Consider the following 19,849-nt stretch of genomic DNA (forward strand, 5'->3'; position numbering starts at 1 on the left):
CCATCCATCCCCCCTTCTCTCTCTCTCCAAAAAAAAAAGTGTAAAAATATAGAAAGGAAATTTGAGGGTTTTGTTTTTTCTCAAGTTAGTTTGAGGCTGAACACGAGGTCCCAGTGTTCATACATTGTGTTCTGTGCATTTTAACACCGTCGCCTGCTTCATGTGGTTGTTTTACAAAAGGGGGAATCCACACATCAGCTGAATGCATATTCTGTAACAGGTTGTTGTTGTAGTCGCACAACTGAGAGTTCACATGGTGCAGAGAGAGATCAACACAACACGCGGCAATAAACACAAAAATCTTCTTTTATTTGTGAACACTGACAACAACATAACCAAATATGATAAAGAAACACACTTAGCAGCACAAAGCCAGCTACTATATGTAAGATTGAATCCCTGCTGTGGTTACTTTCCAGATAGTGAATATTCATTGTAGTATCAACTAAACATGTGTCGGGTATATTTGAGGTTGTGTAGTTCCACACCTGAGAAATCCTACAGGCCTCTGTTAACTTGAGCGGAAGTACATATGGTGGCCAAGGGACATCAACACAACTCAACACAGCTCAACACAACACAGGACAAAACAGACAACACAAGCAAATTTACAGAAAAACGCTGCAACACAACATGCACGACATCCAAATTCACAAACTCGCTGCAAGATGATAGAAGTGTTTCCAGGGGACACAATCCAGGGATGAAACACAATTTGTGACTTTATTGAAGTAACTGAAGTTGTGTGTTGGAAATGAGGTAAAGTCTACTACAGGTTTCATTACTTTTGTGTGTCCCCTGTGAGCACATCTGTTTCCATCATGCCCCATATTGGGTTTTGTTGTGTGTATTTGCAGTGTGTTTGTCTGGTTGTGTTGTACTTGCATGTGTGAGTATGTTGTCAAATTATAATACATAAATATAATTTGCTTGTGTTTTGTCTGCATGTGTAAGTTGCAGCACATTGAGCTCTGCAGGGCCACCAACACAATTTAAGGCCTTAATTACAATTACTCTGAAATCAATTCATGACCATTGAATTTGCAGCCTATACCTGCAGCATCTAAATGCATTTTTAAAAAAGCCTCTAAATTCAAAAATCTCTGAGGCTTCAAGACAAAAAAATCTATTTGACAGATTTAAACTTCAGCTGAGAAAAAAGTTAAATTTCAGATTCCAGAAGCTGGAACAAGGCAACACAAGATTCTGTCAGTGATTGATCCGCAAATCAAGAAAACTCGATTATAGAGGCCTGAGAGAAGAAGGGGGGGGGGGGGGCTCGGCGCCTCAGAGTCAATCAGAAGCTGAAGTCTGAAAACACAGAAGTTATCAAATTGTGTTGGTCTCAAATAAAATGCGCACAGAGGAGAAAATATCACATTTTAATAAAGGTGCACAGATTTTACGCACAGTTACGCAGCTCTGCCCCTTAACGCAGGAAGTAGTGGACATTTTAATGATCTCTGAACATTAGTAAAGGGCCAAGTAGTGAAAGACTTAAGTGTAAAGTGAGTTTTCCACTTTGTTTAATGGGTGAAATGTAAAAATGTAGATTTCTACAGGCCAGTCCCAAATCCCAATATTTTAAAAACAGATATAAGGATAAATTTACGTATTTTGTAAAGGTAAAGGCACAAACTAATTTACAGGTGGATCATTTATATTGCTTTGTGTTTATTAATATTTAGACTATGGAGGCAGCAGAGGAGATGCGTGTAGCTGCCTCCTCTCCCCGGACCGAGCAGCAGCAGCAGCGGCGCGTCTTTGGGCCCCAGCAGCTCTGGAGGCGCGGGGACATCGGGCCGCACGGACACAAACACACGCGCTGTTCTGCACAACAATGACCCCTTGTATCCCCGCCAGGCGACACACTGGCCCCCAATCCACACAAAAAAATCACCACTTTTTTTTTTCACGAGCCATGAATGTTGACTGTGATAAGGGAGTCCTGGCCATGAGTGCATCTCTCTGTCCGCCTCTCGGCCTCCTTCGTTCCTCCTCTCCCCTCCTTTTCTGTGCGCCCTTTGTTTTAGGCGATCTCAGGTGAATTGCAATCATGTGATCACAACGAGCACCCCCCTTCCCCCCTGAAAATGAAAAGATGGGGGGGGAACAAACAGCAGTTTTGTGCACATAAAAAAGAAAAGAAAAGAGGCTAAAAAAGGCTCGTGTCTTCCCCTCCACCGCCACTTTTCACCCGCGTCCACACACACCCTGACATATCGAGAAAAAGGCTCCAGGAGCGCGGCGGCTCGGCCCGGGAGCTGAGGCGGGGACCGGCCGCCTCCTGGAGCTCTCAGCCGGGGACCTGCAGGGAGACACACCGGGGATTTCTCTCCCTCTGTGGCCGCTGAGGATTTACGGCCCGGGCCTCGGTTTGACGTGAGTGTTTGTTTTGGAGCGTGTGTGTGTGTGTGTGTGTGTGTGTGTGTGTGTGTGTGTGTGTGTGTGTGTGTGTGTGTGTGTGTGCACATGTAATGAAGGTGGGGAAGAAGTAAAGGGAATGAAAAGGCCGAACTGAGTTAGAGTCAAGTGATGGAGATTGAAAGAGAGTAAAGATCCTTCCTGTGCGGGACATGATGAAATGATTTACACTGACACTTAAATATATTCTAGTTCTATATTCTACTTTCTGTTTTTAATAGAACTTTAAGTGGGAAGGCGAGAAAAAGGAGATTTAGTTTATTCTTGCTCATTAATTTCAAACATTCAGTTTGTGAGAATAATGTAACTTGTGTCTGCAGAGTCAGTTCAGACGAATAATAAATTAATTATTAAAAAGAGATGGATGAAGCTTTTTCTAAAAACAAATAAACTAACGAGCCGTTTTTTAAAGCCTTTAATTTGGCCTAATGAATAATGTGAAAAAAAATGTTATTTAACTTGTTCTGCAGCAGCTGAAACTAGGGCAAAATAAATGTTTTTAAATAATTGAAATTAAACATTTAAATTAAGGTTTCTTTAAAAATCAATTCAAAGAGAAAACAACAACTTCCAATAAACTTAAATACTAAATTAGATAAAGCAACATTGAAACTGTGTCAGAGAAATGAGACAAAACATCAGGGCTTTATATTAGTTTTAAGATAAATACTTTAGTAACCTGCTGCCACTGAGTATTTTAAATTAACTTTATTAAAGTAAATAATACCTATACTATGTGATGTTATATCATTGATGTGAAACCATAATGTTCGTTAAGAATATGAAAAATCCATAATAACAAACAGGATTTTTACTAAATTAGATTTACCAAAATCCATTTAACTGCTGAGCCTCAATCTGCAACTTTCTGTTTTTAAGTAAATAATATTTTATCATTTGAGACAATAATGACTTTTGACTGAACTATATATAATATAAAAAAATTACAAGATAAAAAAAAAAGAACAGAGGAAAGGACAAATTGTGTTATTTTGACAAACTCACACACACACACACACACACACACACACACACACACACACACACACACACACACACACACACACACACACACACACACACACACACACAGGAACAACATGGTTCAACCTGTCATGTGACAGAGATGATGTAGTTTGTTTTGAAGAGGACTTGGACACACGCACACACGAACAACATCGTGAGTGACAGTTAACGGTCAGCAGGCTGATGGACCTTTCCTGCTGTGCTGTGACCACGAGGCCGGGGCCCCACCCACGGGCCCCGGGTCCCCTCACATCCGTAACCACACTGACTTCATGTACTCAGGTCACATGTCACATATCCACAGATTCTGTTTCTGTGGGAGACGAACTCGATCACTGGAGATTCACGATAACACGACGCTGCAGGAAAAGAAACGAATCATGTCACAGAACAAAAAAACAGATTTAAATTGAAACTGAAATCCTGTGTGAACCCACAGAGGACAGAGAGTCACTGAGCTGACCTCTGCCCGATGACATCACTGTCGACAAGAAGTGAACAATACACAAATGTACAACAAATGTACAACAACTTTAAGAAAAACACATGAGGCATAGTGGATTTAGGTGAAATAGGAAGAACTGGTTATTACATTTATAATCAACAATTCCTTTTACCTGCTCTAGTTATTTTATGTCTTGTATAAATCTCACATGACTTGTGGGATGTTTCTTCTCGTACGACGTGAAGCCGGGTTTACTTTGTGTGTGTTATGGAGGCACAGCGTTCCTCGGCAAAGGGCAACCACCCTCACGTGGTGACTCCTGCTGACTCACAGGAGGCCGGGATGTGTCCCAATGGTGCAAGAATAAAATAAATCTCCAAATATGTGATTGTGTAAATGTTTCCCTGCAGACGGGAGAGGTCAGAGAACACAGATGGGGTATACAAAGGTCGATGGTTGATCTCTAATCGGATAGTTCACCAAGCTGAGTCACCACCATTCACTTAACTAGATTAAAAACACTGGTGCGCTGCCTTTATAAAACTCTTATATCACATCTTTCCTCTCTTCCATGTTTCTCCCCTGTTCTGTTTTAAGGATCTTCTCTGTCACGGTCTAATTGGAAAGACTTTTCTTTGGAATTGATGAGAACATCTTGGCCTGGATGCGTCTGTAACACTGGATTTGGAAACGGTTGCTAGAGGCTACATCTGTGTCACAAGGCTGACGGCCAAGAGCTTATTTGAAATTCACAGCGTTTGGATCAGAGCTAAAATGGCGGCGCTCTGCTCTGCTGCAGCTGCAGTGGCTCGTGTTCGTAACGGACAAACTCAGTGCAGCAAAAAAATCCACTTCACAAAAGTGAATCTATTTAGAAATCACCGTTTTATCTTTATTTTTAATTATCCATCCCTCTGTGTTGGATTGTGAGCCAGATGCACGAATTGAGAGAGTAATTGAAAGTGCACGTGTCCTTTGAAGTTGAAGTTTGGTGTCTTCTTGCATGTGTTTATTTCAGTGAATATAATTTTAAAAGCAGGTTTATATCCCAGACACACTCTCCTCCTCCTCCTCCTCCTCCTCCTCCTCCTCCTCCTCCTCCTCTCTCCTTTCCCTGCATGCACCTGTGCAGGACAGAGCAGGTGTTGTCGCCGCTCCCTGAGTGAAGTGAGTCAGTGGAGCTTGCACAAGGATCCGGTGGAGCTGCTGTTATTGCAGTTATTAAGTTATTATGAATGTAATCAACTCTGTCTCATAGTTTTACCGTAAAAGCCTCATTCAAGCTTGAGTTCCTCCGGGAGGTCAGAGGTCGGGCGTAAGTGGAAATCTGAGTTTTTGAAGTTTCGGCCCTTTTAAATGTATAAGCTTCAATAATTTATATAATGTTCCTCAGCAGTGATAAATATGAATTAGAACAGGCAACAAAATAATTCAATGTTTGATGCAAATTAACGCAGCCGTGTTACATTTTAATAGGTCCCCTTTTGAACATCTGTGAATCCTGCCTTTGTGCTCAAAGCATCAAAGTTCCTATTCTTTAGTGTTAGTCCTGTCCTTGAGTGACTGGTGTTAGTGTGTGTGTGTGTGTGTGTGTGTGTGTGTGTGTGTGTGTGTGTGTGTGTGTGTGTGTGTGTGTGTGTGTGTGTGTGTGCGTGTGTGTGTGTGTGTGTGTTTCAGGGGTTGGCAAGAGCTTGGACTGGCTCTCCCTGCAGCTGGGCAGTGAGGTGGAGTACCGCCTGTTTGTTAAATGTGTGTATGTGAATTTATTTGCAAGAACTTCTGGGTACGTGTGTGTGTGTGTGTGTGTGTGTGTGTGTGTGTGTGTGTGTGGGGCTACCTTAATGAATAGCCCATTGTGTGTTCTGCTTCATATCTCCGCTTGCAAGCCAAAGGAAAGAATCTAGTTACTTCGATTGTGTGAGGGGGGACATCTAAAGGAAATTGATACAGGGGGGCTGAGAGGGTGTTGGTGGTGCTGGAGGAGGGGGGGGTATTAGAGTAAGGGTCCCTGGTGGGATGGAGAGTTCAGTTACCTGCGGCTGAGCTCTGCTGGTATTCTGGAATCAAACTCCTGCTTGTTTTTCAGAACGTGGCTCATATGTCCTGATGTCAGTGTCAGGAGGTAGTTGTGACCTCTGCGCTTATTAATTCTTCGTCTTAAGTTGTGTTGACTCAGTAAGTTTGTGAAAAAACGTAATTTTAAATGATTCAGAGACGATTTTTAAAACTGTTGAGTTGAGTTGAGTTGTGATAAATGATCTGGAAACACATCTCTGAGTGTTTTGTAGTTAGACTAACATCACGGCTGCTGTTCCACCACCGAGGTCCTGACTCAACAACTGTACACGCCAGGTTCAGGCGTGTTTGTATCGACGGGGATTCAAACTGATATAAGGCCGAAACATTTGCGTGGACAGAGATCATCTTAGTTTGAAAACATCGATGTAGCTTCAGACTGATTCCTATAGACTCATGGTCCCCAGAGGATGAATCCCTTTGACTCTGGTGCTACTGGCACTTTGACACCAGCAGATCAACATCTTTGGCATGTAGTGAAATAACGACTGGGATAAAGAGTAAATAAAGTTATACTTAAGTGATTCCTGACTCTTTAATAAGTTTTCACCCTTTCCTGCTAATTCAGCTCAATGGATTGGCTCAAAGTTTTACACAGATATTCGTGGTTCTCTGAGGATGAACCCTGTTGCCGTTGGTGATGTTTTGACTTTGAATCACCGACACGAGGCCACATCCTCGGTTTGACCGATACTTTGTCTTTTGACCAAACGCCCGCAAAACGGATTTTAAATCTCATCAGCGTCAGTTTGTGTTTACAGCAGACGAACAAATGAAAATGAAAATCATATCTAGTTAAAGTCAGCAAGGCCATATATTCAATTAAGAGCATGATATCATTGTGACGTTAGCACTGAGCTCAAAGCACCGCTGTGTCTCAGCCTGTGTCACGGCTGTGGACTCTGTCAGAGCTACAGCTGGGGTTATGCTTGAAAAACACTTTGAAGCCACTTGTTATTATCAGATTTGAACCATGTATCACTAGTTGTGAATATGTCCAAATGTCTTGATGCATCTTAGCTGCATTAATACTTCAGCTGCAGGACTTTTAAAGCTCGGGTCTGCATCAATGTACTTTTGTTGTACGTGTATATTCAAGCTGCACTGAGCAGACACTGTCGAGCATCACAGCCTTTTGTGTCGGCCGGGCCGAGGCCGTAAAGCTGTGGGGTTCTGAGCCGTGCACGCTGCAGCTGTGACAGCAACAAGAGGCACCAGGAAAATGGGGGGGATGATGCCGGAGGAATAAGAGAAAGCGAATCCTCAATGGTGCCTTGTATCCGTCTCAACTGTCCCCTGTCTCCCCCTCCGAGCAAAATCAGTCACATTATTCATTTACCCTCCGCGTCCTCCTCGTCTGCCGTGCACTTTGGATGTGTGTGTGTTCATGTGTGTGGTTTCCCGGCACTAAAACACATCTCTAAACACATAAGCAGATTTCACGGTGAGAGTTGGAAACTCCCAAACTGCCCATCTCTGCAGGACAAGGGAACATGCCTGAAAAATGATAATTGAGCGGAATGAGAGGCGAGGGAGGAGGAGATTGAGTCATTTGCAGGAAAATGCAGAAAATGGTGTTCAAGAATTCGGCCCGGCAACAATGGCGTCCTCTGTTCGGACGCTCCTGCAGCATGTCCGGCTGCGTGTTGTCCGGGACATCATCACGCAGCGATGATGGGCCTCTCGCAGATCTTCTTCAATCTCACTCATTCTATCTCCGGAGGTTTTTCCCCTTGGACATAAAACTAAATTCTCATTAAACATCTAATTTAGCTTCTGGCACCCGGGCACAACACTATGGATTTCAGACACTTGAAAACATCCTTGGTGGAAAATTACTGAGTACATTTACTCATCTACTATATAGATATTATATATACATATATATATATATATATATATATATATATATATATATATATATATATATATATATATATATATATATATATATGTCTGTATATCATTATCAATTAATGCACAATTCATAATAAATACAATGCAGTATACAATTCACAGGGGCCTTGTTTGCAGACTCAATATTGATTAATTTTACACACAAAACAAATAATCATCTTAGAAAATATGTTATATATGTTCAATATCCTATACATTACACAAAGCTGACCATTGCACATGATCACTCATTAGTGTTTTTGCATTCTGAATCATGCGGGATAAGTACTTTTCAGATCCTACTCAGGTATGAGTTGAGTACATGTGTTGAGTACATGTGTAATATGGAATTGGTACATTTATTTATTTAAGTAAATTAATTATTTCCTTGCAACTGCACAGGCTTGAATATGTCCACGTCCCAAATATCTGCATGAATGAACTGTACGTACATATAAATATAATATAATATAATATAATATAATATAATCAACTGTAGCTGAAGTACTGCTATCGCAAGTGGCCCAGTTTAAGAAAATAGAGCAGAGACCAGTTCGGTTTGAGTAAATCTGACATCTTACTTGTTGACAGTTGAAAATGAATTATTTCACTGTTTAATTTGATTTTACATCAAAGGAGCTGGACGATAACGCGTTTGTCTCTGAGTTACGTTATTGTTCAAGTTAAAGAGCTGATTTTCACTCGTTTACGTTCTTGTCGCTCAACAGACAAACTCGTTGTGTCACGGACGACACCTCCTCGTGTCTGGAATCACTGTGAGTGAATGGTGTTCATTCAAAGAGCTATAGCAAGAACTATAACCTCCCATTTCATGCCTGTAATGTAATGTTCTGCTGTCTTAGGTGTATCAAACCCTTTGACTGCTCATTTACCATCATTGCATTGTCCAGTTCAGAGGGGGGGGGGGGGGTTGTTAGGAGCTGTTTTGCGATGAAAATTAAAAACAGACTTCAGGAGAAGAGGACGAGGGGCGATGCTTCTTAAGAAGAGATATGGAAAAGGAGGAGGACAAGAAAAGTCACTTCCCAATCATGAGTTTTTCTCGGAACATTGAATTAAGCAGCGTGAAGGGGTGGGGGCCTGGGGGGTCTGGGGGCGGCTGGCCGCAAAGATGCCTGAATGAAAGAGTTTGTTGTTTGATGCCGGGAGAGGGAGATGAAAGGGGAGAGGGAGATGGAGAGTTTGTCGGGCATCAGTCGCCTCTCCCATCGCCTCCTCGCCCTGCGGCCCTCCCTCACTCTGCCCATGTGAGCTGGAGTTCAAACACAGGGCCCACAGCTGCTCGCAAACACTCAAACACACACACACACACATACACATACACACACACACACACACAGAAGTACATACGTGGATGAACACGTCCGCATGCCCTCAAACATGCACTTAATTAAAACACGGAAACTACCAGTAATCTGCAAATACGTGCTGAAAATACTGTTCACAGATATAATACTAGGGTATAATACTATGGTGATACATATACACACCCACAGCTACACAAACACAGTCAGTCACATGTGTGTGTATCATCTATAGGTGAACACACACACACACACACACACTGTGGACGACAAATCCGGTCAATATTCAAATACTCAAAAACTTCTCTTCTCCCGAAGGCGAGGAACCAGTGGCTGTGCTCAAACTCTACACTCACAATAAGCTGTTATATATAGAGTGTACACAATGTTAAAGTTATTAATGTGACCTACAGAGCACAACACTCAAAGGTTTCCTTTTGTAACATCCATTACAATGGACACAAGTATTACCAGACAGTTGTAGTTCAGTTGAGGAGAAGATCTTTTAAATCAAGGCCTGACAGAAAAGAACACACACACTACACATACAGCAGATATAAATATATACACTCATATCAACAGGAAAATGGATGCATGATTTTATTTGGTCAACACACGACTCCAGAAGAAGAAGAGCAGAAGTATGAATTATCGCTCATCTGACACGGATGTGCATCGACAATCACTGGGGAGGAGATGAACAGATCTGATGTCTGTTGTTGTTTTATCTCACAATGCAAGAGACTGTTGAGTGGAAATCGTGAATTTTACGTCTTAAAGTACAATTCAGAAATAAGACTCGGTTTGGTTGAATGACTTGAGTGAAAAGTCAAGTAATCGTAAGCTGCTTTCGGAGAGTTGAGGACTTTATTTTCGCTTAACGGAGGTTTTTGTGTTGTTGTGATCACCTCTGAAAAGCAGGTTGCCTTCCTCAGTCTCCACCCTCCTAGGATGGCCCTCTATAGCCAGAAATATTTCGGGAATCTGTAATCGCACACCTCTAATCCCGCAGCAGGGAGTCAGGTGGAAAGGAAGCACAGGCTCAAAGATGGCTGCAGAGTTTTGTCCCCGATGAAAGAGCTGCATGTCTTAAAATCAGCTTTTTCCATCACTAAATGTGAGGAAAATGTCCTGCACCGCCTGTGAGAGGGGGCGAATCTTTAAACATCGGAGTCAAAGCGAAACCGATCAGAGCATGGCAGAATCAGAAGCAGCTGATTAATTATGAAAAAGAAAAGACACAGACCGAAGAGGACACACTGGGGAGAACACACACAGATTGAGGAATACAGATCACAGATCCAAACCAAGGGAAGGAGCTTGTAAAGAGGTCAGAGCCGTAACACAGGGATCAGTGGTGCAGCCGAGGGAGGAGGTTCAGAGGAGAGTAAAGCTCAGGAGGGAGATGGAGGGATGGAAAAGACCAGACGATGACGAACACGCACACACACACACACACACACACACCATAATTAGCATGCTAACAGGCAGTTAAATGTCCCACACAAAGACTCACTGTTGAGCTCTGCGGAGAGACAATACACAAAAGGAGTCAGTGGAAGCCCCCAAATCACCCTAATAGCTGATGTGGCCCAGCACGACTTCTCCTCTTTTACCATCCCACCGATCACACTCACTCATTCGCTCTCTGGCCCACTAATGAAAAGATGATAGCCCCGGGGCCTGCAGCCACTGAGTCCCCCCCCCCCTTTCATCCTTTCATCCTCCGACAGGAACGTCTCTCCTGCAGGTTCAGAGGTTCCGGACGTGTCGGCCTCCCGTGCATGGGAACGGCAACAGGCCGACTTAATAATTAAGATGAATTCATGACAGGACGAGCAAGAGGGGCTGACAGGGGGAAGTCTCTCATTAGTGACACTATTAGTGAGTCAAATTTAACTTGATTAAAATCTAGACAGAAAACACACAGCGGAGATGGTGGGCAATTATTTAATAAGAGTGTAGGAACATGTAGGGCCTGAAGAAGTGAAATACTTTAACATGGCGATGTGACGAGAGCACCTCCCAACAAACACAGCTGCTTTCTCTCATAGTGGTGTTGATATGAGGTTTAACCTCCCTGAACAACCAGGAACCTGCAGAGTCTATGCACTTTAAAGACTTTTTATTTCCAGGAGCGCCATAGATTTGCAATGTTTTTATTAATCTCACACGTTCTCCCTGCAGGTTTGTCTGAAAAGCTGCGTATCACAGAACAAAAAAGAAATCAGATTGCGATCAGATCGATGGAAGCAGTACAACATCAACCCTTGCTACACCTTTATACTGTAGTTTAGTATCTGTCATTTGTCATGAAGTGTTACATTGTGACATTTACATTATCCATAGGAAAAAAGTGACAACCTTAGAATAGAGAATTTACACAGCTGTAAATCATCCAAGCATCACTTGCATCTTCTCCTCAGTCAGAGATCAGATATAGTTAAGATATTATAGAAGATATAATTAAATATGATAAAAGATATATTTTCACACAACACACATTATCGTTCTCCTTTTTTCGACTCTATGCCGACAAAGTATTAAGAAACATCTGACCTAATTTTTCAAATCTGTGATCTAGATCAGTTTCCTGATGACTGGCCAGCAGGGGGCACTGACCTCCCCTGCATTAGCTCTGCAGGCCGTGATGACCAGTTCATCCTGATGTCAACACATCTGGAGAGTTTCTCCAAAGACGAGACTCAAAACCAGATGTGTTGCATGTCGCCGGCGTGGCTTCCTCCTGTGTGGAAGTATCTCATGAGTCCAATCACAAATCAAGTTTGCAAATTAAACGACACTGCACGTCCCACTAAACAAAATAATTCATGTACAAAAATGTAGAATTTTAGAAAAACCCAGCCCGATGTGTTTCAGTTTGTTTTGGAGTCTCTGGGTTAATTGTGCCTGATTAGATCTGTTCTTCTTTAATTTCCATGAAGCTGAGAGGAAGGACGTGATGTGGGTCAGGGAAGAACTCGTTATGTTTTGGTTCGGATCCAGGAATGTTTTTTGACATTTTTTTGAGATTTCCCAGAGAATAATTCCTGGAACTTGATGAAGAAAACAAGGCACATTTGGGGAACTAATATCTGTGAATGGGAGCAGTGTGGTGCAGCTTGGTTGAATTCAAGGGAACCGTTGGGCCTGAGCTCTATGAGTCACATTCTAGTTGTTGTTGTTGTTTCTCTGGTCGTCTGCAGTCGTCCAGACTTTCTTGTTGTCTCCTTTGTTAATGATGTTTTTACACTGAAACTCAAGACACAAGCAAATGGACAAAATACAAGCACATTAAGAGATTATCATTAATTATACGAGTGGAATTCAAGATTATTTTGTCTAATTTAAAAGCAAAAGCATTGAACAATAAGTGCTTGTGTATTTTTGTGTGTCTTCGCTTATTCCGGCATTAATTAACATCGGGTGGGGCTGGGCAATAAAACAACAGAAATAGAAATATTACAAAATACCAAGATATATTGATATATTTCTTATGCATTGTTTAAACACAGGTAGGAGGAAAACATATAATTGATTTGTTAAGTGTTTTGCAGTTTATTTATTTAAGTGTTTGTCATATTCTGCCCATAAAGAAGAGTTTAAAACTACAACCAACATTCAGGAGCAAAAATCAGATCCTAAGATATATAAGAAATTATAATGTGACATTTATCGTGAAAATTATAGATATTGACCTGACTGGGAACATTGGGAAATGAAAGCCTCCTCGTCAGTGTGCAGGACCTGAATTAACAGCTCATTAAACGCATGGTTTTCTTAAATGAGAAACACCAAAGTGGAGGAGAAGACGGACGGAGTGTTCCCGGCTCTTCTCAGAGCTCCTGCGGTGTCGCTCTTCCCCTGAAATCCTCTGAATGCTTCGTTAACATAAAGGTCATCAGAGCATATCAATCAGACCAGAGCTACGGATCTCAAACGGCCCTTTCACTGCGTCTGCTGATATTCATCTGGCTCCTGCTGCCGCTTTGCACAGTTGATCCATCACAGCGACAAAGCAGAACAGACAACCGACTGTGAATCATCGCTCACATTCAAAGTTATCAGTGGCACTGAGAGATTAGTGATTTGTCATGAAATGTTAAATCGTGATATTTACAGTATCCATTAGTTCTGTATTATGTTCAGATCCTCAGCCTGTAAATACTGTGAATCCTTTCATTACGATGTTTTGATGCAAATGACACGAAAAAGGGATTAAAAACAGCTGTAAATCAAAAGGAAATGACACGGGGGGGTGTTTATCTGAGCGTGAAATGCAACTTCTCCTCACTCAAAGATCAGATATAAGTAATGATATGATTAAAATAGATTCAATGTTCAGAAAGAGATCAGACGAATCCTCTCTGCCCCAGTACCTGCTACTTTAAAAGGACTTTTCCATCTCTTGACATGAAGTAAAAGTTTCCAGGATTTGTGAAAAGACAAGTGATGATGTCTCGAGCTTGCAGAAAGATGATTATTAACAAACTCACTTTATTTTAATGGGATATTGAAGCCTAATATGTTTTAGGGACACTCCGGGTTTGAATTTCTCTGGTGCTCGTGCTTCACCATCCGCCTGGTTCCCTGTTTGATTTGAACCCTGCTGTGATAGAAGTGGCAGCAGAGGCACCTAGTGGCTCCAGATGAGCTCACAGCTTCTGATTCCCTGATCAGGACTAATTTACAGAAACAAAAGGACAAACAGACAAAATGATAGAAATATTTATTTGCAACATCAACAGAAGGAAGAGTAAAGTGCTTTGTTCTGGATAATGTCTCTCCAGTGCTTTTCAATTAGGATCTTCAGTGCAGTTTAATCACCGATCAGAGGGACGTTTATCTTCTGATTTATACGAAGCAGGAAGACTTTGCAGCAGAGAAAACAAACGACTATGTGTTTTATACAAAGGGACATTTACCACCATCTTCTTCTTCTAGTCAGGTCGACTTAATCCACTGCCACTCAAAACCCTTCAAACACTCTCAGTCAAGCAAGTTAATAAGTTCGAAACTTTAGAAACTTATATGATAAAAGAGAGTTTCAGGGACAGTTTAGTAGGAGATTGAACATCTTGCAATTTCTTTCTAAACATATCTCTGTTGGTGTTTTGTTAACGATGCTCTCAGGAGTTAACAGATGTTGAGCCTGCTGTACATTTAAAAACACATCTGGACGTCACTCTACAGTACAACACACATTCACATGGTAAAGTGCAGATTATCAAGCATTTATTGACCACACTTTTGATAAAAGAGCCCGTCTTTATAAATGGACCTCGTCCTGACTCAGTCCTCTTCATAAAGGAGGACGTCAAAAGTGCTGTTGCTTTCATAGAATCTCATGTTTACATTGACATTAACGAAAGTATTTTTCTAACTATGAAAAATTAGCGCAGAGTCTAAAACAACATTCAAGTTTCTGCACATTTTCTGTTTTTGTGCTTTCCCTTGTCGAACACTTTGATTCGTCGTCCTGTGAAATCAGTCTGATTGGTTGTTGTGGCTCTCAGAGGAAGGTCTGCAAAATCTAAATATAAAACAACACTGGAAAGGCAAAGGGGTTCAACTATCTGTACATGCAGCTCCAGTTTTGTGGGTGAAGAAGGACAACAGAGACAGTACCCCCCCCCCCCCCCTGTTCTTCAGATCTCTTGCTCGCTCTTGTAGGTCACAGGATCAAGAGGAATGGCCGTCTGCATGATGTCAAACTCCATCTCATTGTTGTCCATGTCCAGAACACACATGACGCTGTGACTGCCTGATGTCATGGTGGCTGTGTCCTGGAACATATTTTGGAAGTCTACAGAAACTGAGGTCGTCCTTTCCTCCGGCCTCTCCTTCCCTACGCTCGGAGAGGAGTCGAAAATGTCGTCCTCGTCCTCGTCGCAGCTCAGGGCCACTTCGTTCTCGTAACAGAAGGCGCTCAGCGTCCTGGGAATCAAGTCTTGAGTGGATCTATACGCGGAGACGTGAGAAGTGGCAGAGGAGGCTCGACTCGCGGCCTCGCCGAGTTCTTTGGCGCTGAGGTGAGGCGTTGACGGCACCTCGTAGGTCTTTTGGAAGCGAGAGTAGTCTACCTTGTAGCGGTCCCGGTCCTCGTAGATCACAGGCTCGAACCTGTGACCCCAGAAGATCTCTCGAGCAAGGTAGGAGCTACGGAACTGGGTGGTCATGGCCGTGGCCTCCACCATCCCCTCCAGGATCACAACAACCTCAAAGTCATCTGACTCCAGATCAGCTCGACTCAAAGTGTACAAGGGGCTATCTTTATCTATCTCGTGGACTATAACCAGTGGCGATACTAGAAACAGCCTGTCGGTGCCCTCATCGTAGCCCACGTTCAGGTCCATCTGCTCCAAGGGGATGAATTCACCCTCAGCTGTGACGTACGACCTTATGAGTTGTGCTCGGACATGAGCCTCCACGATGTGGCTCTTCCGCAGGTTCCCCACCCTCCACATGAGGCAGAGTTTGCCGTCGCGCAGGGAGATGACGGCATTCTTAGAGAACACGAGGGTCTGATTCCTCTTCTTTGGCCGCGCCATCTTGGCCATGATGGTGCCAATCGTGAAAGAGTCAATGATGCAGCCGACGATGGACTGGACCATCACTGTCAGCACTGCGACTGGGCACTCCTCGGTAACGCAGCGCCAGCCGTAACCAATAGTGGTCTGGGTCTCCATGGAGAACAGGAGCGCCCCAACGAATCCCTGCACATGAAGTATGCAGGGCATCCTTTGTGGCTGCCCTCCAGCTGTGTGGCCAGGGGTGGGTCCATGCAACTCCCCGACCACCAGCCCATCCCCCTTCCCTGTGGGCTGCTCCTCAAAGTCTCCATGTGCCAGGGAGACGGTGTAGAAGATAATGCCGAAGAAAAGCCAGGACACCATGAAGCTGGCGCAGAATATAAGCAGCAGATACCTCCAGCGGATGTCCACGCAGGTGGTGAAGATGTCGGCGAGGTAGCGTTGCCTCTTGTCTTCCATGTTGGTGAACACAACATTACATTGTCCATTTTTCTTAACAAACCTGCTCCGCACTTGGTTGGAGCCCCTTGTCAGAATCTTTCCGTTGTAGTTGTTCATCCCTCCGTGTGTCCTCGTGCTGGACACCACAGATTCTCCCGACCTCCTCCGACTGTCGTCCGTCTCTGTGTCGCAGGCTGAGCGCAGTTGGAAGTTGGTGGAGCTGTGGCCGTTGCAGAGTCCTAAGCTGGCGATCTTCTGGCGCTCGTCCACCGGTAAAATGCCTGACACAACGCTGTACCTGTCAACAGCAGAGAGGAGGAGTTAAGGAGTTAAGAAATGGTAGAAATATGCAGCTTCTGGTCGTCTTTTATTAGACATCTGTCCTGTCTTTCCCCCCTGACATGATGGAGGCTCCACTCTGACCTCAGGGTTATTGATAACCAATCACAGTTATCCAGACTGATCCTGGTGTGAATCTAACAAACCTGTCGCTCTCCTTTACACGGAGGATTACCTGCTGGGAAGGTGAGTTCAGTTTAGCCTTGTGAGAAGGATCCTCACAGATTACTGGATTATATCTGAGTCAGTGTCCGTCTTTCTAAATTTAAAAAATAACAAAGAGCAAAGGAAAGAAACCGGTGTGACAGACAGACTGTGAACATCGTGGACCTGACTCACCCAGACCTGCTCGTCAAATTCACAAATACCGTTCTCTGTGGCCATGGTGAGATTTATAAAACTGGACAATAAAAAACGTATGCTTCCGTAAAGCTTGGCTGTCCCAGAGTCTTTTTTACAGTGTCTCTCCAACACCTTTTCAGAGTTTCAAATTTGTCCATGTTCCTCCGGTGCATCGTGTCAGGGCCAGATTCAGGCTTTTATAAAACTCACCAGGAACAGATCATCAGATAGAGAGACCAGGACAGAATCCTGACTCCACTTTACTGTTGATCCCTCACCTGTTGGATTTACTTGTTCCCATGGCACCAATGATCACTGGTGCGGGGGGGTCAGGGTCGGAGGCCAGACTCTGTCCTGCTCCCAGAGACCAGGTCTCCAGCACCGAGGTGGTTTTTGAGTCAGTGTGAAGACCACTGAGGAGAAAGACATGAACATATCATATAGCTTTAGCACTTGTACTTGGAGGGTCACGGGGGAGCTGGATTGGTCTCATATTGAAATGACCTGCATGGGAAACACATACACAGAAAGACCCTGATGCCGTCGGGTTCGAACCCAGAACCTTCTTGTTGTGAAGTGACAGACAACTACAGGAAGAACAAGTAGCTTCAGAAAATATGCACAAAACTGTCTTGAACTCTTTTTAAACCTGATCTGACTCTGGTTTCACAATGTGTTTGAACATCAGGCTGCAGGCCTGTGTTGTTGAGTGTTTTTTGATTAAATTAAAGATGCGGATTTAAGACATAATCCTGATCTGCTTCTGTGAAATGTCTTAAGGAGCTGTGACCTTGTCTGACCCTGAGAAACCATACAGCTATGAAAGGATTATCTTTTCATAATAAGTCTTAAGTCTCGATGTGTTATTCAACAGAGATAGAAATTTACTGGAGCTGAAACCCTGTACGTGTGTGTGGGTGTGATTCATCTGTGAGTGCACTTTGATTGTAAAGGCTGCACATACATGATAAACTACACTCTCTCTCGCACAGCTGACGACTTTGACCCCTTTTCATTTGACACATATGCTCCATAATAAACCCAAAAATCCAAATATCATTAGATTCCTCTCCAACTATACAACTTTACCACTTACACACAAGCACAAAACTGCCGAACAACGTTTCTCCTGCACGACCCCGGGTATTAAATAACACGAGTCGAGCTCAGGACTTATTTTTGTCCAGAAATACAAAGAAAATCCTCTCACGTAATCTCTCCATCAGACGGTAAATACAAGCTCAAATAGGTGGTGGCTGTTTGCTTTTGTCACTTCTCTCTCTACGACACATGTGTTTTTAAATCACCTCAAGGAAGTGAATGTGCTCAGGTTAAAACAATCTGCATCTTTATGTGTGAATGCTGTGTATGAGGTTTATACAATTACTTGTTGTGTGTGTGTGTGTGTGTGTGTGTGTGTGTCTCCTCACAGGTGAGCTCGGCTTCCAACCGACAACCTCAGCTGTGAAACTACATCTTCCGGCTGTGTCTATAAAAGGAACCAGCCAACAGTCCGTCATCGGGGGATGATTCACTCTGAGTGCAACAGGTTTATTACGTTCGATGGTTGGATTGTAAACAGTATTATGCAAAAGCTACCGGACGGATCAGCATGACTTCTGATAGGGATCTGGATCAGAGACAGATTCAGGACTGATATTTATATGTGTGTGTGAGCAAGGTGCTGCAGATCCAGATATAAATCCGGGTCCAGTGGCCTCGGTGATGTTGCAGCAGAGATGAGACACACGATACAAACCAGTAAGTGGTCACCAGGTAAAACTGGACTTTCACAGAAGCTGGTTTCCATGGGAACCCGTCTCCTGTGGCATTTGGGGGATGGAGGGAGGGAGTCATCACAGACACAGCGTGTGTGTGTGTGTGGGTGTGTGTGTGTGTGTGTGTGTGTGTGTGTGGGGAGGGGGGGTGTAGTATGGAGTATTAAGTGCTCTTATCACATGAGTCAGAGGGGGGAGGAGGGGGAGATGGGACTGAAAGGGCACGAGAGCAGCAACACGACATCTACATTCGATCTAGAGTAGATTTTAAATGGAGGGGAAGAGGTGACAGTTAATGGAGACGATGTTTCTCACTGAGTAGAAATGTAAATGAGGAAAAGAGACAATATGTCTGTTTGTTTCATGAAATTTTTTCCAAACTGATTCGGCCGAAACTGCCATGAGAAACATTTTCAAGAAAATCTGTTTTCTCTTATCTGTTACTCTGAACCTTATTAGTTTGTTCATTTAATTAAAAAGTATTTAACTGTATCTCTGCATGACTGACTCCTTCCTAATCTCATAAATCACAGATTAATAACCTCCCACACTCAAATAAGAAAGTGGGGGTCATCCTGTAGCGAGTGACTTCCTGCAGATCTCCTGACTGTTAATCCCCAAAACAGGAAGACACAGACGAGCAGGTTGGGTGGGGGACGGGGACGGGGACGGGGACGGGTTCGGGATTAAGATGAAGAAGTGTCCATTCCCCTAAAGCTCTTTGGTAATCACGCCTGATGACACACGATTACATCAGCAAGTTTTGCATCCAGTGTAAAAACCTGAGCTCTGTGCACAGATGTGGCATCGAGTGGATCGGCTCATTTTCTCTTTCTCACTGGAGAGGACATTTACCACATGTACTAGTAGTTTGTTTTTAATATTTTATTTGTTGTTATGTTTCCTGTTTTAATTATGGTCTGTTTTAAATCTGTTTATTTTGTAAAGAGCTTTGTAACCTCGTTTACTTACTTACTTAATTACTGTTTAAACCTTCTGTTATTAAAAGCAAAGAATAAGCTTCTAACATTAATTTACTCTCTTAGTGGAAGAACATTCGTGATGTAATTCCCCACAGATGAAGATCCCTCTCACAAAATTAGATAAGATTAATACTCTTCATTAATCACAAGTGAAGATATGTTAATCCTCATTCCCCTGAGCACTTCCCTGTTCATTTCCCTGCGTCAAACAACCGTGTTAAACAAACACGTGAGAGCAGAT

At 43.1% G+C, this 19,849-nt stretch overlaps 1 protein-coding gene across 1 annotated transcript; it reads right to left on the minus strand.

The window, feature by feature from the left end:
* Nucleotides 1-14,703: 14,703 nt before the first annotated feature.
* Nucleotides 14,704-17,444, minus strand: LOC117766245 (ATP-sensitive inward rectifier potassium channel 12). The gene is made up of 2 exons (XM_034593109.1): nucleotides 17,126-17,444; nucleotides 14,704-16,464 (listed from the first exon to the last, which is right to left on the minus strand). The coding sequence occupies exons 1-2, from the start codon at nucleotides 17,146-17,148 to the stop codon at nucleotides 14,841-14,843; spliced, it is 1,647 nt and encodes a 548-aa protein (XP_034449000.1). The 5' UTR covers nucleotides 17,149-17,444; the 3' UTR covers nucleotides 14,704-14,840.
* Nucleotides 17,445-19,849: the final 2,405 nt, after the last annotated feature.

This window comes from Hippoglossus hippoglossus, chromosome 8 (assembly GCF_009819705.1).
Source record: "Hippoglossus hippoglossus isolate fHipHip1 chromosome 8, fHipHip1.pri, whole genome shotgun sequence".
NCBI classification, from domain to species: domain Eukaryota; kingdom Metazoa; phylum Chordata; class Actinopteri; order Pleuronectiformes; family Pleuronectidae; genus Hippoglossus; species Hippoglossus hippoglossus.

What these genes read in the sequence shown, in the direction of transcription:
- LOC117766245 (XM_034593109.1), bottom strand. Translation starts at nt 17,148, where the DNA reads ATGGGAACAAGTAAATCCAACAG. An exon ending in GGAACAAGTAAATCCAACAG is followed by an intron (nt 16,465 to 17,125) that starts GTGAGGGATCAA and finishes TGCTGTTGACAG; the next exon opens with GTACAGCGTTGTGTCAGGCA.